The sequence below is a fragment of the Cucumis sativus genome, chromosome 5 (assembly GCF_000004075.3).
Source record: "Cucumis sativus cultivar 9930 chromosome 5, Cucumber_9930_V3, whole genome shotgun sequence".
In the NCBI taxonomy this organism is placed as follows: domain Eukaryota; kingdom Viridiplantae; phylum Streptophyta; class Magnoliopsida; order Cucurbitales; family Cucurbitaceae; genus Cucumis; species Cucumis sativus.
Genome location: NC_026659.2, coordinates 16,592,873 through 16,612,947, shown reverse-complemented (window position 1 = coordinate 16,612,947; position 20,075 = coordinate 16,592,873). Strand labels below are relative to the sequence as shown.

General features: G+C 31.2%; 2 protein-coding genes across 5 annotated transcripts; one reads left to right on the top strand and one right to left on the bottom strand.

Moving 5' to 3' along the window:
• Nucleotides 1-1,473: 1,473 nt before the first annotated feature.
• LOC101221175 (mitochondrial intermembrane space import and assembly protein 40 homolog) lies at nt 1,474-7,189 on the top strand. 3 transcript variants are annotated; one of them, XM_004150148.3, is made up of 5 exons: nt 1,474-1,680; nt 4,530-4,561; nt 4,638-4,763; nt 5,456-5,695; nt 6,821-7,189. In XM_004150148.3, exons 1-4 carry the CDS (start codon nt 1,566-1,568, stop codon nt 5,660-5,662), a joined length of 480 nt encoding a protein of 159 aa, XP_004150196.1. In that variant the 5' UTR covers nt 1,474-1,565; the 3' UTR covers nt 5,663-5,695; nt 6,821-7,189. The 3 variants fall into 3 exon arrangements, with proteins under 3 accessions (XP_004150196.1, XP_031742114.1, XP_031742113.1); XM_031886254.1 differs by lacking the exon at nt 6,821-7,189 and adding an exon at nt 6,325-6,551; XM_031886253.1 differs by lacking the exon at nt 6,821-7,189 and having other exon boundaries at nt 5,456-5,891.
• On the bottom strand, nt 6,263-11,755 carry LOC101222352 (acetyl-coenzyme A synthetase, chloroplastic/glyoxysomal-like). Of its 2 annotated transcripts, none has more exons than XM_031886251.1 (20): nt 11,353-11,755; nt 11,126-11,212; nt 10,945-11,031; nt 10,710-10,859; nt 10,466-10,621; nt 10,260-10,382; nt 9,832-10,000; nt 9,582-9,664; nt 9,407-9,508; nt 9,180-9,268; nt 8,934-9,024; nt 8,680-8,793; nt 8,442-8,521; nt 8,226-8,304; nt 8,061-8,129; nt 7,678-7,853; nt 7,528-7,584; nt 7,033-7,123; nt 6,797-6,895; nt 6,263-6,709 (listed from the first exon to the last, which is right to left on the bottom strand). In XM_031886251.1, the coding sequence occupies exons 1-20, from the start codon at nt 11,479-11,481 to the stop codon at nt 6,524-6,526; spliced, it is 2,217 nt and encodes a 738-aa protein (XP_031742111.1). In that variant the 5' UTR covers nt 11,482-11,755; the 3' UTR covers nt 6,263-6,523. The 2 variants fall into 2 exon arrangements, with proteins under 2 accessions (XP_031742111.1, XP_004150200.2); XM_004150152.3 differs by having other exon boundaries at nt 8,442-8,518; nt 11,353-11,753.
• Nucleotides 11,756-20,075: the final 8,320 nt, after the last annotated feature.

Genomic DNA, 20,075 nt, shown 5'->3' with positions numbered 1-20,075 from the left:
AATGCAAAAATGTTTCTCCTATCAACCACAGTTAAGCAATCAAATGCAAATGATCCCAAGTGCAAGTCTCTTCTTACAAAATGCTTCTGGTGAGAATACCTGCTACTTGATTTTCTGTAGGAATATAATTAATTAGAAATTTGTCTAATATATATATATGTACTTTTGTCTTAGAGTGTTGAATAGGATTTTTGGTTAAATTTATTGAACTGATGTTATCACAAAAGATAGGCACACTTGTTCAAAATTTAAACCAAAATCTCGTTATGTGTTTGTTGTATCTATGAAACTTGAGAACAATAGCTTGCGGCAACAATGTATTAATTGATCCCAGTAGTAAATAAAGGAACATAATTTTGTTCTTTTATTATACCATCATACTAGTGAGCTTCCTAGAGAAATGATAAGTTCCACTAGTGCTCTTTCTATAAGTTAAACTACCAGCAAAATCAGTATCATAATAAGCAATAAGATTTTAGAGATGCATTCTTAGGATACCGTAAACCTAAGTTGGCAATCTCAAGCAAATATTTAAAAATTCTTTTCACATGTAAGTGTGATTCTTTATGACGTGCTTGAAATTGAGCACACATGCACACACACTAAACATGATATCAGGTCTACTTGCAGTTAAGTAAAGCAAAGATTCAACCATACCTTTATAAACTTTAATATCTATGTTTTTACCTTTCTCGTCCTTCTCCAATTTTGCAGTTGTGCTCGTTGAAGTTTTTACCAAGAATGTATCATAGAATATCATTAACAACGGATATGGTGATTAATGGTACTAAATTGTTGGTGACATGACACATAATAGTCAATAGTTGACAATATGGTAGATAGAACTAGACATTCAATTTGATAAGTCACTAAGTCTCTGCGTTCGAGCCTAGTTTACCCATGAAACATTTCTTAAAGCTTGCACTTGGTTGTTAAAGAGAAAAACGTGTATGCACATTATACATCATTATTGTTATTGTTTTAAAGCGCATAAGTGAACTATCAATACAACAAGTTTTCAACATGTAATAAGATAGTTCATCACCAAAATGAGTCATACACTTAGAGCCATAATGAAATATCCACGAAATGAGAACATAAGCAAACTCCTTACCTCTTACCTATATCATAACATCACCATTACAAAATTACAAAATGATACGTATGATACGTAACATTTCATTGGATAAGTAAAATACAAACCATTTCATTCTTTTTTGGCCTAAATTTCATTTTCAAAATGTGAAAAGAGCTCACTTCTCTTGCACTAAATAAAAAATTAGAATTCACAATTGTTATAGCAGTAAAGTTATGTATTTAAACTTTGTTGTATACAGAATATTCATCACATTTCATTTACAATATAAATCAAGTAATAAATTTATTTTTAGTACATATTTATTAACTACTAAATTTGATAGTAAATATTTACTAATTAAACACAATAAAAATAAAATAAAAGAGATAAAAAGATCCCTTTTGTTGAGTCCACTCTGCAAAGTTCAAACCTTCAATCTCAACAACCGCCGACTTTTATACCGATTCCAATTTGAGTTCTTTGAAGGATGGGTCAAGCTGAAAGCGTCGCCGCCGTTTCGCCTCCGAACGATCTACCACCAAGCCTGAATCAATCTGCAAGTCCCGTCTCCGGTCCTCCATCCATGGAGTCTCTAATTGCAGGTTTGTCGCATTCTGTCTTATTTCTTCGTGTCTCTAAAAATGTTTCTGATACTGAATGAAGCGCTCCTCTTCATATAAGAATGATTCATGCTCAAGAAAATGAAAGTTCGGGTGCTAAGAGAGTTAAAGGACTATTGTGAATTTTGTTAAATTTAATTTCTGTTTGTAGTATCTGTTTTTATTCTTCATTACATGTTTGGGCAACGATAGAAATTAGTCTGCAGTATGGCCTGCTTCGGTGAAGGGATTATATTCATCATTTACGGCATTGTTTATTGAGGTTCTAGGACCTATGATACTTTGCAAGGTTATAAGCAATTGACTGCATGGGTGACTATGGAGTAAGGATCGTTGCTGAAGAAGAAGAAGGGTTCTTGGAAGTGGGTTAGTTATTGTCATTCGAATTGGAAAGGGGAGCAGCGAAAGGATAGAATTAGAAGAACGGGTTTTGGTAAGTTTCTACAAAGACATACCCGGAAGTTCGATATTGGAACTTGGTTGATTGATTGTGTTTGAGGTAAAGGTTACTTTAGCAAAGGTTTTCAGAAAATAAGAATTGGGAAGAGAGTTGTGCAAAAGTTAAAAAGGAGTTTGGCCTTAATAACTGGTGTGAGGAGCCTATTTATCAAATAAATTGTGAAATTCTCTGCCAATTAATGTTGCACATGGGCTTGAGCTAGGAGAATCGATCCAGTTTCAACAAGATGGTGATGCTTTATCCCAGCTCTCCTTTTAAAAGTGGGATAGAAGAGATGAGATAAACTTTTTGGATTTCTTATTCTTCCACTGTTCAGCAAATTAAAGCAGTGGCAACTCTTGTCTACCACCAAGTTGAAGGGCTAGGATTCTTGTTTCAAGTTTGGTTTCAGTAAGAGGTTTGAATTGTTTGTAGGGAAGTGTAGCCTCTTAGTTCTCTTTCAAGGACAAATGAAAATAAATAAATAAAAAGAGCTGCAGTTACAATGAACAAGTGAAAGCTTCAATAGATCTCAATGTAAAATACCAAATGGTTTATCTGATTAGAAATTGAATTGGGGAAGAGAAATTGATGAAAATATCAAATTGGCAAGCTTTACAAAATGATACAATATTGGATCTTTCACTGTAAGATGGGGCAATTGGAGCAAAGGAGCTGTTATCGTCGAGCAAATGTGTGCCTCATGCAGTGTACGCTCATGGTTTCTTGATCTTGGTTTCCTCCCTCTCAACCATACTTCTTGCTTTTGTTTCCTCTAAGTTAACCTTGCTTGTTATGTCTATTCTGACCAGATGAGAAAGAAAAGAGTATTTGGTTTGAAGGTTTGATTTTGTAATCCTCCTTCCGCAATATTGTTATGAATATGACCAATAATCATGCTACCTCCAATAAGTGCAGCTGGTCAATCTTCGGGTTTTTTGGAAAAAAGACCGGCAATCCCATAGAAAGACATTACGATCCCCTGTGGAAAAAAAATTATTTGCTGAGACGGAAATAAAGATATCAAATCCCTACCAAGATAACTGGAAGTTCCAACCAATAAAAACCCTAATGAACCTAAAAAAAGGATAAAGGCCCAACAAAAACATGATTTTTCATTGAAATAAGGAAATGAGACTAATGTCCAAATTACAAAAGATGATACAAAACATAAAGCTACCAAAAGTTTGTGAGTACAAGAAGAGAAATTTTAGCCTGTTTTTGCAAGCTTATTCTGAATATGGCTACAAGTGTGTATTTGTCATCTGACCAACACAGACTTGGCAATAGAAAATCCTCATTGGAACTAGATTTTTAGCCACGGACAGGTTCCATTAATTTAGTCTTAACTGAGTAAGGATAATCAACCATCTTTTAGTCGCCTTGACTTGAAAACTCCATGGTCTTTATTGAAGCATTTGTCTTCTTCAGCACTTGAGATAGGATGCCAAGCAAGGAGTTCATGCATCTGGCGCCTTATTTTTGCATCCTATGACTTGAAAAACAATATCAGCTGTTATTTAATTGGATGCCAAGAGGACTCTATGCATCTGGCGCCTTATGTTTCATATCCTATGGCTTGGAAAACAATTTCAGCTGTCACTTAATTGTAAAACCACCCCCTGAAGAAGTTAATTGGATGCTGTTCTTTTTAGGAGTCAGTATTGTATATTTTGAATTAGTTAATTTTGTGGGTCTGTCTGTTGGTTGCCATTAGTGTGTGAGGGGGATAAACACAATGATCATCTGTCATTTTCTTGCTCCTCAGAGGTGTCCTTCAGGTTTCAAGTCTGTAGTGTCTTAGAATTGGAGGCAACTTTTGCCATTATGGGATGTATTGATCTGATTTTGGAGACATTACTTTATTATGAAGACCACCAGACTACTTATAGGAGGGCATCCAGACATTACTTTATTATGAAGACCACCAGACCACCAGACATTACTTGTTTCACGCTGCACCATGCTTCTGACTGTAGTTATTCTATAGTTCTTCATGGACAGGGAATTTATTTGAGCGAACACTAGCCATTGTTGGCTGCATACCAACATAAAACTGAGGTTTTCTACAGACTAACCATTGAGGTCTTGAGATCTTCTTCAGTTAAGGAGTATATCACAGATTACATATGATGTGAAACTGTAAATACCTCTGAACAGAAAAGCAACAAACTACCACACGTATGAAATACTAAGATGGCAACACAAAAGATAATAGAAAACACTGAATAATGCAGCCATTTAATCAGAGAACAGAACGGTATTATTTTTCTAGCGTGCTTTAACAATTCTTTGCACACATAAATTGAAATATTATTTGCACTTGTTGTTCTAGTTCTCTTTAGTGTTAGATTTGAGGACATAAATATAACCAATATTTTCATTCTTGCAGAAGCTGAAGCTTATGGTAATGAAACAAATGAGGTTTGTCCACTTTAAAGATATAAGCTTCCTTTTGAAATTGGGTAGAAACAAAGAAGTTGACCCATGCTTCTTTCAGTCTCTTGATGCCAAAGCTAACAGAGCGTTGGAGTGCCCCTGCATAGCTGACTTGCGTAAAGGTTCATGCGGGATCCAGTTTTCTGATGCTTTTCTCTGCTTCTTCAAGAGTACTGCAGAGGAAAAGGTAAGGAAAAAGAAGGAACCACCACATTTTATGTAGCTTTTGAAGGAAAAATAAGAATTTATGGGAAAGCTTTTTGGTTAAATTATATTTTTCAATCCTTACCCTGTAATTGTAGTCAATTGGTCTCTGTATAGTTATTAATTTCATTATGATTTGTTGGAACTTACCAAATGTCTTTGACATCAGTGAGAGAACAGGAACTCAACATAGCTAATTATTTGTGAGTGGCATGGTATATAAGTTCTGTAATATAGAAATTTAATAGATGCATCAGTTGAAAACATGAAACAGTGCAACATATTTAGGCTTTTTTGGTTGAAAAGTATAATTAAGGGCTATAACTAATCTTGTTTAACACTGCAACTAATTATACCTGTTAGATTTCCCATTACATATTTTACTGAAAAATTCAATTACTAACATTTATAGCATCTGATTTTTTTGGTTTTTTACTAGAAGAATGAAGTTTGAGTATAGCCCAATTGGTTTAAAGCACAGATCCTCGATAATGTTTGAATCCTCACATCTCTACATGTTGTGGTGAACTCAAAAGAAAAAAAATAAGCAAAATTTGTAAATTTGAAACAACTGTTAATTTATGACTTATGAGGTTCTTTATTTTTTTTTTGAGAAAATAATCTTTGCAAAACCTGTGGTACATACTAACAGTTGAATTGTGATGTTTTCCAAAGGGATCAGACTGTGTGCATCCTTTTGTGGCTTTGCAGAGCTGCATAAAAGCAAACCCAAATGCATTCTCGAAAGATGTCTTAGACGAAGATGAAGAAGAAAAGGAAATGGAAAAGGAAAAAGTAAAGACTGAAGAGCCAACTCAAGATTACAGAGTCGTCCCTCCTTCATGGTCTAGAGAACCTCAAATTCCCAAGTCCAAGCTTTAGCTCAAACCATCAGCTTCCATTTTGTCTATCCTGGTATGATTGTTATGATTATTTTATTAGGGATGTATCTTTATTTACATTCTTATAATGAATAAGTTTGAGAACCTATTAATTAAATTGTAGCAAATATCCTGATTGTTCAATTTCTTCACTTAGTAGAACATTTTTAAATCAAGTCTTGTTTAAACTATTAATTAAATATGAATTTATCAAACATGCTTTTTTGAGATGCTATGGCTGTGGAAAAGTAACTTGAGAACCATATATAGATAGATAGATAGAGAGAGAGAGAGAGAGTAACTCAAGAACAATATATAGATAGATGGATAGATAGATGATTGGATTACAAAGACACTCATAGTTAAAAAAATTGAAGGCACGTAAATTTTTTTGGATTATGAGACATGTCTGAACTTCTCTAAGGCATAGGGATGTCGTTTTAATCTTAGCCAGAAATTTCTTTCTTGAATCTCAGAAAGATTTTGACTGCATTGGATACTATTGTCTATCTTGATCTTTGTTTTTGTGATTCTATAATTTTTGTTGTGGGTCAAAACTTCAAGTGGGTGTTTCGTTGAGGGAAAATGTGATAAAATGATCTGTACTGTAGAAACATCTTGCCATTCCAATAAAATTCTCTGCCAAAAAAATTTTACATGTAGGTGACAATTGGATATATATCTTTCTCCCTCCCAAGCAAGCCCTTGACCAAGTACAAGATCAAACTAATTTTCAAAAGAACAAAAAGTTGATTCATAAACGGAGTTGGCCACTGCATTGAAGGCTTTTTATTTGTAGGTTACTTCTTCATTCTTTTTGTTTTTGCTTTTTTGTTAGTTTTTTTTTTAATTCTTTGAGGTTTCAAGAATTAATTTGTGCAATAAGTTGATCTAGGACTGTAGGATCTGCAAGTGTTGAGGTATCTCCAATCTCATCCAACTGTTTGGATGCAATTTTTCTCAAAACTCTTCTCAATATCTTTCCACTTCTTGTTTTTGGCAACTCATTTGCCCAATGTATTTTATCAGGTGCTGCAAATGCTCCAATCTGGAAATGCAAAAACAAAATATTTCACTCTTAAATTACTCTTTTTCAATCCTCTTGAAGTCCATATTCCTGAAACTGATCTCTAACCTGTGTTCGAATTGTTTGTTTTAGGCTTTCTCGGAGCTCTTCACTTTGAGGAACTCCCTCGACTAACGTGACAAATGCACGTATACTCTGCCCTTTAACCTGAACACAAGAGAAAGGTTCCTGTTTTTAAGAGTGTCTAGTGAACCATTGCTGGTTAATTCGTTACAACAAAGTAAATAGATAAAAAAAAATGGCATAGGTCAACATTCGAAACAAAATAGAAATGGTTTTGTGACCTCATGATCAATGCCAATTACTGCAGCTTCTGCACAATGAGGGTGTGAAACTAACGCAGATTCCACTTCTGCTGTTCCAATTCGATGTCCACTGCACAATATTAAGTTTTTAGACCATATTTTATGTGTTTTAAAACTTCTAAGTATTTTTACGAAAGCTTGAATTCATTTCAAAATGTAACACTTGAATCTACTCTACCATATACAAATATGAATATATATCGAAGATAAATTCAGGACTAAACACATTGGTTGAGGTAAAAAATGCAAAATCAGACAAAAGTTGTGAATTCAAAGTATCCTATATTTCTGTCTAAAATCAAAATATCATAAAATTAAATACTTTAGAACGAGTGTGTTTGGAATAACATTTTAAGTGTGTAAATATATTTAAAACACATGTAAAGTCAATTCTAACACTTAAGGAATTAATTAATCGAAGTATCCATCTAACTTATTTCAATGTCAAACCAACATCAATGTGTATATATATACCTAACATTGAGAACATCGTCGACTCGTCCAGTAATCCAGAAGTATCCGTCTTTATCCCTAAACATCAAACATAACACCAAGATTAACATACATAATTACTATCTAAATGAAATCAAATGGTAAAAGAAAAACATGGAATTAAAAAGTGACCTGATACAACCATCGCCAGTGAAATAATATCCTGGAAATGGCTTGAAATATGTGGTTTCATATCTTTCACGATCTCCATAAAGTGTCCTCAATGCTCCTGGCCATGACCCTTTTATACATAAATACCCATTGCCTTCTCCTTCTATTTCCTTTCCCTCTTCATCCACTATTACTGCCTGCATCCACATGTAACGTAAGTTGGTTTGGTTCCATGTTTAACTTTGATGTAAATGTGCCAAAAACATACAGTGCTACCGTATCGCTGTAGTTTCAAATTAGGTATGTTTTGTGTTTTAGTTCATAAGAGTATATCTTCTAAAATATTCAAAATCTTACAAAAGTAATAGAAATGATAAAAGGGGTGTGGTTTAAGGAGAAAGAACCTTGACTCCAAAAAATGGGAAAGTAGCAGAACCAGGCTTGAGTGGCCATGCCCCTGGAATTGGAGTAATCTACATTCACAATCCAAATAATATTCCAATTAATCAAACAATATATCTTTTCTAAAGTAGGAACCCAATTACAAGAGCAACAACATAACAAGTTACCATGGCAGCACCGGTCTCCGTTTGCCACCACGTATCTGAAATAGGACATCGAGAGTCACCAACCACCTTGTAAAACCATCTGTTATATACATGTCACATTTAGTACAAATTGAGAGTGGATGAATTGATGTACGAAATATCATATCAATTATGAAAAATGTGATTTAAACCGGAAAAAGAAAGAAAGTAAAAGAAATGGTTGAACTGTTTTAAAACCTCCAAGCTGCGGGATTGATGGGCTCGCCGGCACTTCCAAGCACCCGTAGAGATGCTCGTGAGTAACGCCTAACATGCTGCTGTCATCCATAATTATTAATTCCATGCAAATTGTTTACTACTTTAAAATAACACTTGTATATATCTAACATTATTAGAAATTTAAGCTCTTTAAATTCTACCATCATCTTTTTGCAATACTATTTTAGAATGAAAAGAAAAAAAGGGAAAAAATGACCTGATCGCCATCACGCATGAGAGAGCGGATCAAAGTGGGAGCAGTGAAGAAAACGGAGACTTTGTATTTATCCACTATTTCCCAACACCTCCCTGAGTTTGGATAATTTGCAACCTACACCCCCATTCCATCCTTCATTATTACACCCAACTTCTTAACTCTATACATACAAACATACGTATGTATACTATCTTCGTATACTTTTCTATGATCATTTTGGTTATTGTTATATTAACTAAAAGTAAAAGAAATACCCCTTCATGAATAACAATCGTGGCTGCATTAAGCAGTGGACCATACGTTACGTAGCCGTGTCCTGCACCCCAACCACAATCAGCCGTGGACCTTCAAAAAAAAAAAATAATAATTAATTTTTCATATTTATTAAACTTGTAAATTACTTAATTTAGTCTATAAACTAAGAGAAAATGAAATAAAATTTAAATGAAGAAAGTAAAATTTAAACATAAAGTAAAATAAGAGAAATTAAGGTTACTCACCAATAAATATCAGAAGGTTTATAATCAAAGACATATTTGAAAGTGGTTCCAACATACACCATATATCCACCTGTAGTATGAACTACACCCTATTTTCACATATAAAATTAAATAATTAACACCCCATCAAAATATATATTTCCTAATTTTATTACTTCAAATTCACTTTAAATTATAAAGTAATAATTGGTGTTATATAGTAAATATATGTAAAAAAGATAGAAAACCTTAGGTTTTCCAGCACTCCCACTTGTGTAAAGCAAAAAAAGAGGATCCTCAGCATCAACCCATTCCACATTACAACTCTTTGAATATTTGGGAATAACATCCTAAAAACAATTAATAAAATCTGTATGAAACAAAGTCTAATTATTTGAAATAAATTTCAAAATTTACACAAACCTGCCACCATATATCTCTTCCTTCTTTCCATGGAGTGCTTTCTCTCTTCAAGGTTGATTTATTTTCATAAACCAAACATGAATCTGCCCAGCAAATGTCAAAATATTATTTTAGATTTTCTAAACCTATATGTATTGGGTCATTTGTTTGTGCTCTATTTTCAAATTTAAAACTTATGATTATTTTTTAATTTAATGTATTAAGAAAAGAATTGTTTGTATAAGTAGATCAAATTGAAATAAACATATACCAATAGAATGGCCATGATTGGCTGATTGAATGAGAGCAGCATCAACAATGTCTTTAAGAAAGATGGCTTTAGAACCTCTCTTTGCAGCATTGCAAGTCATCAAAACTTTTGGTTTGCAATCAATTATTCTTTGTGCAAGTGATTCAGAAGAAAATCCAGCAAATACAACCTTTATAATAATATCGTACACCATATGTATTCTTAGTCTTATTAGCAAGGGCAACACTATTATATAATATACATTAATAGAAGGTAGAAATTGAATGACCTCGATTGCTAATCAAGCCACTAGTTACATATTTTGCTATACATATATATAAAATATGAAGTAAAATCGATGATGTATCTAGGATTAAATTATAAAGTTTTGAAAGTGTACGTAGGAAGTAGTTTTTGAACGTAAAATACAGCAAATATATTATACGTACAGAGTGGATGGCACCAATGCGAGCGCAAGCCAACATTGCAATGGGAAGTTCCATAATCATAGGCAAGTAAATCACAACAGTATCTCCTTTTTTAACTCCAATGTCTCTCAAATAATTACCAACCTAATCAACATTAGTTAAATGAATATATGTTTATATATCATTTTCATTAGATATGAACAAAAAGAAAAAGAAAAAAAAAATACCTGGGAAACTTGGTGAAGGAGATTGGTATAGGTTAAAGAAGCATGAAAACCAGGTTCATTTCCTTCCCAATACATTGCAATTTTGTCTCCCAATCCACCTTCAATGTTTCTATCTATGCAATTGTAGCAAATATTTGTTATCCCACCCTTGAACCACTGTCCAAATTTAATCAATAATCAATAACAAACCAGTGTTATTAAATCATAATAATAATGTGAGAATAATTACACACATCATAATTACCTCAATATTAATATTGCCTTTGGTAATATCAAGATTTTCATTGAAGGCATGATGGTGATTCCACTCCTTTTTCCAATAGAACTCAGATGATGCAATTTCAGACCAAAATTTTGAAGGTTCTTCTATGGATCTTTTGTACATATCCATGTACTTAATAATTCCCAAAACAAAATGAACGTTATTAAATAGGTTTTAAAGTGAAAAAAATGGTGAGTTGTTTGTAATTAGGAGGAACCTTTTGAGTGTTGGGAATATGGGCTTTGTCACAAAATTCTTGAGATGGAACCATGGCTTCATCTTCTTCAGAGCCTAGAAGAAACTCCTGCAGAAACGACGGCGTTTAGGATATTTAAGAATAAAATTGAACTAATTATCACTACAAATTAATTTAAATAATAATCCAAGAGGTTAATTACCTCTATGCTATGGTTGATGCTGTCTTTCTCTATATCAACTTTCTCTTCCTTTTCCCATTTTAATTCAGATGATGTAATTTTCAATTGCTAAGTATTAATTTTAAAAATAAATTAGTTCCAGAAATAATTAAAAGAAGAAAAAAAAAATCATAATTGTGGTTTGTTTTACTAATAAATTTCATAATTAAAAGAAAAAAAAATCATAATTGTGGATTCATCATAAATACCGCACGAGTAATGAAAGGCTTGAGGAGAAGATTTGTAAAAGAAAAGGATGAGTTGATGTTGTTGAGAAGAGGAAAGTTGGTGCTCAATGAAAACGTTTGAGATCTACAAACTATGTGGTTTGAAATCATTTTGAAATTTTCTTTTCTGGTTTTGGTGTGTGGGATCTAATTTATATGTCCAAAATTAAATTTAAAACTGAGTTTTTCTTTCTCTTAATGAACTTTTTGCTCATTAATATGAAGAAAACTTGTATTAAAGGGAGGGGGGTTGAGGGGGTTATACTCAAAATTTTATAGTTTCATTTAAGACACTTAAGTTTGGTGATTTTTCGTTGAAGAGAATTAAATGTGGAGGCCCGTTAAAGTCTTAATTAAGCTTTAAACTTCAAAAAACTAATACACAGTGCGTTGAAAAAACTGCCATTCTACTCTGCTCTATGTTTTTCTCTGCACTTTAATTTTGTTTAATTACAAAAGGAGTTCTATTAAGTTTATTAATTAGTGTTTATAAATAGAAAAAAATTACAAATTATTTATATTTTAAATGATAATTAATATGGAAAAATACATTTCTTAACCCTTGTATTTAAATTTAAGTTACAAAACCAACCTTATTCTAATATTTGAGTTTTGAGAAAAGATTTAAAAAAGAAATCACTCTTAAGTTTAATGTTCAAATGAATAATAGTATGAAAAGACATACGAGAGTAAGTGTAATCCTACCTAAATTTAAAAAATCTTTAACCCGATTGAAAAAGATCAATTATAAATATTGAAGAGGATCATAAGTACACATAACTTATCTTGAATTATATGACTTTTACAAGATAAACGTTTAGACTCCTCCTGAACCACTTGATGTGTGAATAAGGAATTCAATCTAGGCTTCACGGCAAAGACTCCATCAAAATAACCTTCAAACTTCTCAAACAAGTACCTCAAAAGGCTTTCTTAATACATAATTCGTTGCGCACTCACCCACAATTCTATCTTCCACGAAAATAAATACTACAACTCACAAAGCTTATCACAATCTCTATTTTAAATAAAAACGATGAAAGCCAACTTCATGTATTTATTAATAAATATTAACAAACTTGAGAGAATATATAAATATCATACAAATTATCCTAATAAATTATTTGTTTAATAGACATATTAAGTATTCTAATATACACAATAAATCAAACGTTTTTAATGATATTTTTAATTATATTTTTCATTAAGTTCTTATTAAAGTATATTTTTTCATAAACTATTTTCTACAGGGTACAAATACGACATTTGCTACGTAGTACAAATACAAAATAAAATACATTAATTAGAACAATAAATTTTAAAATGAAAAAAAGTTGTTTGGAAGTATGTGTTTTTTTTTTTTTTTTTTGACGAATTGCTAATTTATTTTTTTTTGGAAAGACAACTGTTATTATAAAATGTAATTAATATCTAGAAAGGATTTTAGAATTAATGTATGTAATGGTAATTAAATGCAATTAATATTTAGATATTAATGGTTAATTAATTTAACAAGTTAGGTGAGTTGCAATTTTGTTTTGAATTTTTATTTAACAAATTTTAAAATCACATAATTATCATTAGTGTTATAGTTAGAATTAGTAAAATGAAAGGCACAAAATTGAGAGGAAGAGTTTGTAATTATTTTCTAAAATAATGTGATAGTTAGATTTGTGATATATTATGAAAAGAAGTGAAATTATTTTCTAAAATTGAACACCTTTTGTCCTGTTGGGCAATTAGAAAATGAATGGCAACAACACACTCATCACTCTCGGAATTTTGTATGGTGGTTTAGTTGAATATGAGGATAATGGATATGCATATTGTTCATCTTCATGAGCAATATTGTTACCATCTTTTCTACTAATTATTGTTGCTACACCCATCAAAACACTCCCAAAGAGGAAGAAATAAGAGACACAGAAAGGAAAGGAAAGTGAAGCCCAAATTAGCATATTCATAACACTAAATCTATAACTCTACTCTTCTTCTAATGGAATCTGTGTTTTTATGAGTGCCCTAAGGGACGGTGAGATGTTTCAAATTGCTGAGATATTTCGATCTTGACTTATGAGTTATGATACTGTACATCGAAGACAAGGGATTATTGAAAAATCAAGAATACTTTATGAGAAGATTGCAAATGATTTCTTGATTCAGGAAGTGTCCCTATTGATGTTATGTACAATTGAGATTTTGATAGTTTAGTCATTTTATGGACAACGCGTCGATCTATGTTTAGAGTATTGTACTTTAATTCATAACATTTTAATTCGTCAATTACTACACGAGCAATATAATCTCTTATCATAGATCTAAGGTCTCCCATATATGTAGATGTTATGTCATTGAACCGGGTTATAAAAGTTTGATGTGTTCTCTGTACATTTATGTGCTTTCATAGTTGTTCTTTCTGTTGTTAACTCACGATACAACAAACAGTATAACAATAACTAAGTGTATGTTTTCTCATAGTTGACTGTGTAGATGCAACGTTATTTATCTAACCCATATGAGCTAAATCTTAAATATCTTAAATATTTTCGTTCTATTGTAACTTATACTATGGCATGTTCTACAAATAAAGGTGTGTGGTGCCTTTATAAGATATATCAAAATTGAGTTTAATTGTTATTCTTTACTTTCTCTCTTCTCAACTTTTCTCTTCGTTTTACTTCATTGTTAATTCTTGTCATTTAGAATTTATATATATTCGAAAATATAACAAACCAGTAAAATATTTCACTACAAGAAAATGGAGATCTCTCGACGCACAAAAGCATAGGAGGAGATGTATGAAAAGGCATCGTAAAAAGATTTTTCGACACATAAATTTGTGTCGGGATCAGACTAGGAAAAAATGAGTCTAGAGAAGATCTCTCGTGTACAAAATGTAGCGTCAAGAAATGCTTGACATCTCTCGACACTTTATATACGTCGTCGAAAGATGTCAAGGATCTTCCGACACTATATTTTGTACGTCGAGAGATCCTCTATTTTTAAACAATCATTTAAAAGTTAAACGGTTTTTTTAAATATTCTTTGTACACAATATTTGACTATTATAGTACACGATGGTTTAAATTTGACTATTTTAGTACACAATCATTTAGATTTTATTATTCTATATCCCAACGATTTTTTTTCACAATCTTTTATTTTCGGTCCACAATACCAAACCAAATAATAGATTTAAAAAAATTAAAAGAACAACTGTAAAAGAAGAGAAAGGTAATGGAAGGAAGAAAAAAATCACATAAGAAAAAGAGAAAAAAGATAATGAAAAAAAGAGGCAAACGTGTGATATTTAGAAAAATTGGCTAATTTCATGGGCTCAATCGTTTTGTTACATACTATAAATATTTTACCAATTTGTTATATTCATAAAAATCAATCTTCTAAATTTCTATAAATTTAAATCTTAATCTAATAAGTGTATCACCTTGTACCTATAGATGTAATAATTTAAAAGGACAGTTGCAGATACGACAAATTTATTATAAAAAATTAGACTTGTAGCACATAATTTATACATTTGCAAATATAGCAAATTGGAAGCTCATCCCCCATTTTAAATATATGAAATTACAAAGCTACCCTTTCTTCCCTCACGCATTTTTATCTCTCGCATTGTTTCATCTTCCCAAAATTTAGGGCACACCAAAAACCATTTTGGACGAAAAACTTGACAAAGATCATTTTCTTGATACACCAAATGGCAAGGTATTTCAGAGAGACTTCTATACACTTCTATACAACCATTATTTGATTTCTTTTTCTAACTCATACACTTCTTTACAGTTTATACATTTCTATACACTTTTATTCACTTAACTCAAAACATTATTTAATTTACTTTTCTAGTATTTTATATTGTTGTTGAATACAAACAACTTTTTGAAATTGATATTTTTTTATTTTTGAATACAAACAAAAAAGGGGAAATATTGAAAAAGATAAAATGACGAAAAGAAAAATGAAGTTTGAAAAGGGTAAAAGTTCAAAAATTAGAAAAAGACAAAAAAAGAAGAATAAAGTCATCGTCCAAGAAAGAGGTATAATTATTGATATACCATTATATACAATCGATACACTCTATTTGTTTCATTGATAAACTGCTCATACACATATTATTAGTTTGAAACACTTGATATGATGTTGATACACTTGTTAAACTGTTGATACACTTGATGCACTAAGCATGATACACTTTATGTATTGAAACACTTGATATGATGTAAATACACTTTATGTATTGAAACACTTGATATGATGTAGATACACTTGTTAAACTGTTGATATACTTGATATTTTGTTGATACACTCAATCAGTTAAATACACTTGATGCACTAAGAGCATGATACACTTTATGTACTGAAACACTTGGTATCATGTTGATACACTTGTTAAACTGTTGATACACTCAATTAGTTAAATACACTTGATGCACTAAGCATGATACACTTTATGTGCTCTAGACACACTACTTGCTATGGTTTGATGATACACTTGATTGAATGATTCATTTTCAATTTACTTAATCAAGTTAATGTTGAAGAGAACCTTGCAAACAAAGTTGATTACTATTCAAAGTTGACAATAATAGATTCTATTGTCAAAAAGTTGCCTGAAAAGCAAATGAAAATGTTTAGGAATGGTCCATTTGGGCACCTTCTTGATATTCAAATCAAAAAGTGTCCTGAACAATTGTTAGTTCATTTGATTAAAAGAATGTCTAAACAATCAACTGATGACACTTTGATTTTCAATCTAGAGGGTAATATAGCAAAATTTGGATTGAGAGAATTCCATTTAATTAGTAGACTAAATTGTCAACCATTCCCACAATCCACAACTTCAAATATCAAGGAGGAGTTCAATAGTGAATTAAGAACTGTCTGCTTCAGTATTATTGATACATTAGATAGAAACAAAATCATTTCAGCATTTAGTATAGCTCAACTTAGTGACCAACTCATGGTTAAACTAGCAAAGCTTCTTATTTTAGAATGTTTCATCAATTGTAAATAACTCCATAATGTAGTAGATTGGAAACATCTTAAAATGGTAGATGAAGAGGAAACTTTGCTAAATTTTCCATGGGGTAGGTTGCCATTTAACTTAACAGTTGAGTATATGAGAAAAGCTATAGAAAACTTGACAGTCAATTTCTCACTACAAGGATTTCCACACATTTTGGTTTGTTGGGCATTAGAAATCATCCCAAAGCTTTCTGAAAGTCCAAATGGGATAGCCACAAGAATTGGACATCGAAGCCCAAGAATCATAAATTGGAAATTAGAACAGCAACCTGTCTGGACATATCTGCAACCGAATTACTTCAAGTCAAGTGATATAAGTTCTTTTTCTTCTATGTCCTAATTAGTTATATACTACATTGCAGGTATATCACTTTGATTATGTACCTGGTTAACTTCATATGAAGTGTATCAACTCATATAACTTTTGTTTTTAAAATGCAATTTACAGTTATCCCTTTCACCCCAACTAACAATGAGCTAATCTCTCCAAACTTTCAATTCTTCCTAAATGACCCACCAAATGAAGTTGAGAAAGAAAGAAGTGAAAATACAGAATATGATTAGAGTGACGAAGGTGATAAAGAAGAAGGAATTGTAAATGATGAGACAAAAAAATCATTGAGACAAGAAATTCAAGAAGTGAAGAAGAACTTGGAAAGCTTGAAGAATACCATGAAAAATGGAAAAAATGAGGTATTGAAATTGTTAAAATAACATAATCACCATAATCAATGAAAGAATGTCAACAGAAAAACAATCACAAGAATCATTCCATGAAAATCATTACAAACTTTAAGTTTGCAACGTCTTGGGAAAAGAATGAACATTCATAACTTGGATGATACAGAGCTAAATGTATTGTTTTTCTTTTGAACTGAGTTAAATTTATTGTTGTTTAAGGTATATCAACATCACCGATATAACATAAAAGTTATATAAATGATATATTGATATACATCATAAAGAAATAAATTTTGTAATACTGATTATTGATATTATAGATTAATGAAGAAGAAATTGAACAAGAAGAGAATACAGAAGAGTTAGAACAAACAATCAAGAATATTGATAAGTTCATCAACAATGTAATATACATTTAGTTTACTTACAATAATTCCATCTTTCTTATGGATATTAATTATTCAATTTACTTATGCTAATACAATTTCATAAATCATAAAAGAATCAAGAGGATGCTGAAAAAAAATGAGGAAGAAATAGAGACTCAAAGAAGTGAATGCAAAAGGTCAACCAATGAATGCAAAAAATGAAGACAAAAATGTAAGTAACTTGTAATATACTTTCATATAATACTAAGGTATATCATTTTATTGTTATGCTTGTTTTAATAAAATTTTCTACTTATTATTCTTTAAAGAATGGAAAAGACAATGAAAAAAAAACAAATGAATAAAGTTTCAAAAGAAGTCGATGACCCAACTATAAGTAATTTAGTATATCTACACTTTGATAAAATATAATATTAGATATATCATTGGACTTATTCATCTATATTCATTTTTTTATTTAAAAATGGGAGAATCGGAAGAACAGCCAAATGAAAGAGAGTTACATGGAAAGGAGTTATTGGAAACAAACCTCAAAGTAGTTGAAAAAATCCTCAAAATTAGAGAGATTATAACTAAACAATATGTTTCTAAGCTTAAGTTTACTGATTGATACACCTTATTGTTCTATGTACATAAACTTGTTGATACATATTGATTTATTGTTATGATATTGAATTTTGGATGATAACACACAAAAAAACACAAACAAAATGAAGAAAGGAGGACAAAGAAAAATAATGATAAAGGCCAACAAGTGGTAAAATCATTTTTTAAGTATAATAATTTTAGAATTTTAATTTTCTTTTGTAGAATACTAATAAATAAAATTGTATTTTTTAGGTGATTGAAAACAAAATACTTACAAGAAAAGCTTCACAACTTGGTGTCAATGATGAAAAGTGCAAAGTGCAATGTGAGCGGCCAAAAAGGAAATTGAAACTCACACCAAAAGCTATTGATTTGGAATTGGCCAAAAAGAATAAATCTCCCAAGAAGGCACAATAATCACATGTTGCATTTGAACCACCGAGTTTTGATTGGCTACCTTGATAAACTTTTATTTTACTCTTCTTTTGGAATCTGTTTGCACTTTTGAAATTTGTTTTCATATGTGATATACCTTATCTTGAATCATATAGGTATCTTCTGTATGTGAGATACTTTATCTTGAATCATATAAATATCTTTTGTATGTGATATACTTTATCTTGAATCATATAAGTATCTTTCGTATGTGATATACCTATCTTGAATCATATAAATATCTCAATTAAGAACAAAAAAGAATAATAAAAAAATGAAGTAGAGAAGAAAATATTCTAAAATAAAATTGCTAATACATTATTTATAATTGCTAAATTTCAAAACAAGTAAATTGTTCAAATACTACATCATTGATAATTACTAAATTTCAAAACAATTAAATTGTTCAAACGGGTTCAAATGTACAAGTCCTAATATTATGATCGGCTCTCTTACAACAACTGCATTTTGTGCTCTTGAAATTTCACCAATAAAAGGAATCCTTCTTTTTCGAGGTCTTCCTGCTGAACATCTATATACTGGAGGCAATACATTGTCATTCACCTCCATAACACTCTAATTAGTATGATTGCCAATCGGACGAACTAATCCACAATAAGTTGCAGACAATACACTAGCATAATAATACTGTGAAACAAATGCATAAGGATCCAAATTAAGGCTACAAATCACAATAAGAGCATGAACACATGGAATTTCTTCTAGATCCCAGAAAAGACAACTGCAGCTATTACAATTCAACTTTACTAAAAAATTCTTGCCTCCATCAACTACTTGAAATTCAACTTCACTCACAGGATTAACCTGAACAAAAAAATTATGGTATATCATCAGTGTATTAAATAATCGTTACACTTTAATACAGTATATCAAAGCTTCATGATTCATCAACTAGCTTTCTTATTAGTCCTTCAGCCCAAAAACTCAAAACACTCTTTGAACATGAGGCTGCTTTTCTTCTCTCATAAAAGCACGGTTGAAGAAACTCTCTAATGGCCTCAAGCAAGGATGCAACCAGTAAGTCTCTATCAATTTTCAACTTAGAATTCAAGCTTTCACAAATACTTACAATGTCATTATTTGACCATCTCTCAAAACCAACTTTCATAAGGTATCTTTTAATAGATGGGTATATCGACTCCATTCATCTCATATACAACTCAAAATCATCTACTGTATAAGAGTACGCACATTGACAAAAAAGCTTTTCAATTAAAGAGTCTTTAAATGACAACTTGACACTCTTCAAAAGATGTTCTACACAAACGCACTATTGTACCAATGGAAACACATCTAAAACACCTTTCGGAATACTTATATGTCTATCAGAAATAATAACCAATCCCTCTCGATCTCCAAAAGAAAGTTTTAATTGTTGAAAAAACCATTTCCAAGAAGCATCATTCTCTGAATCTACTATACTAAATGCAAGAGGGAAAATTTTACTATTACTATCAATAGTTGTTGTCGTCAACAATGTTCCACCATACTTGCACTTTAAAAATGTCCCATCAACTGCTATATTTGGTCTACAGTATCTCCAAC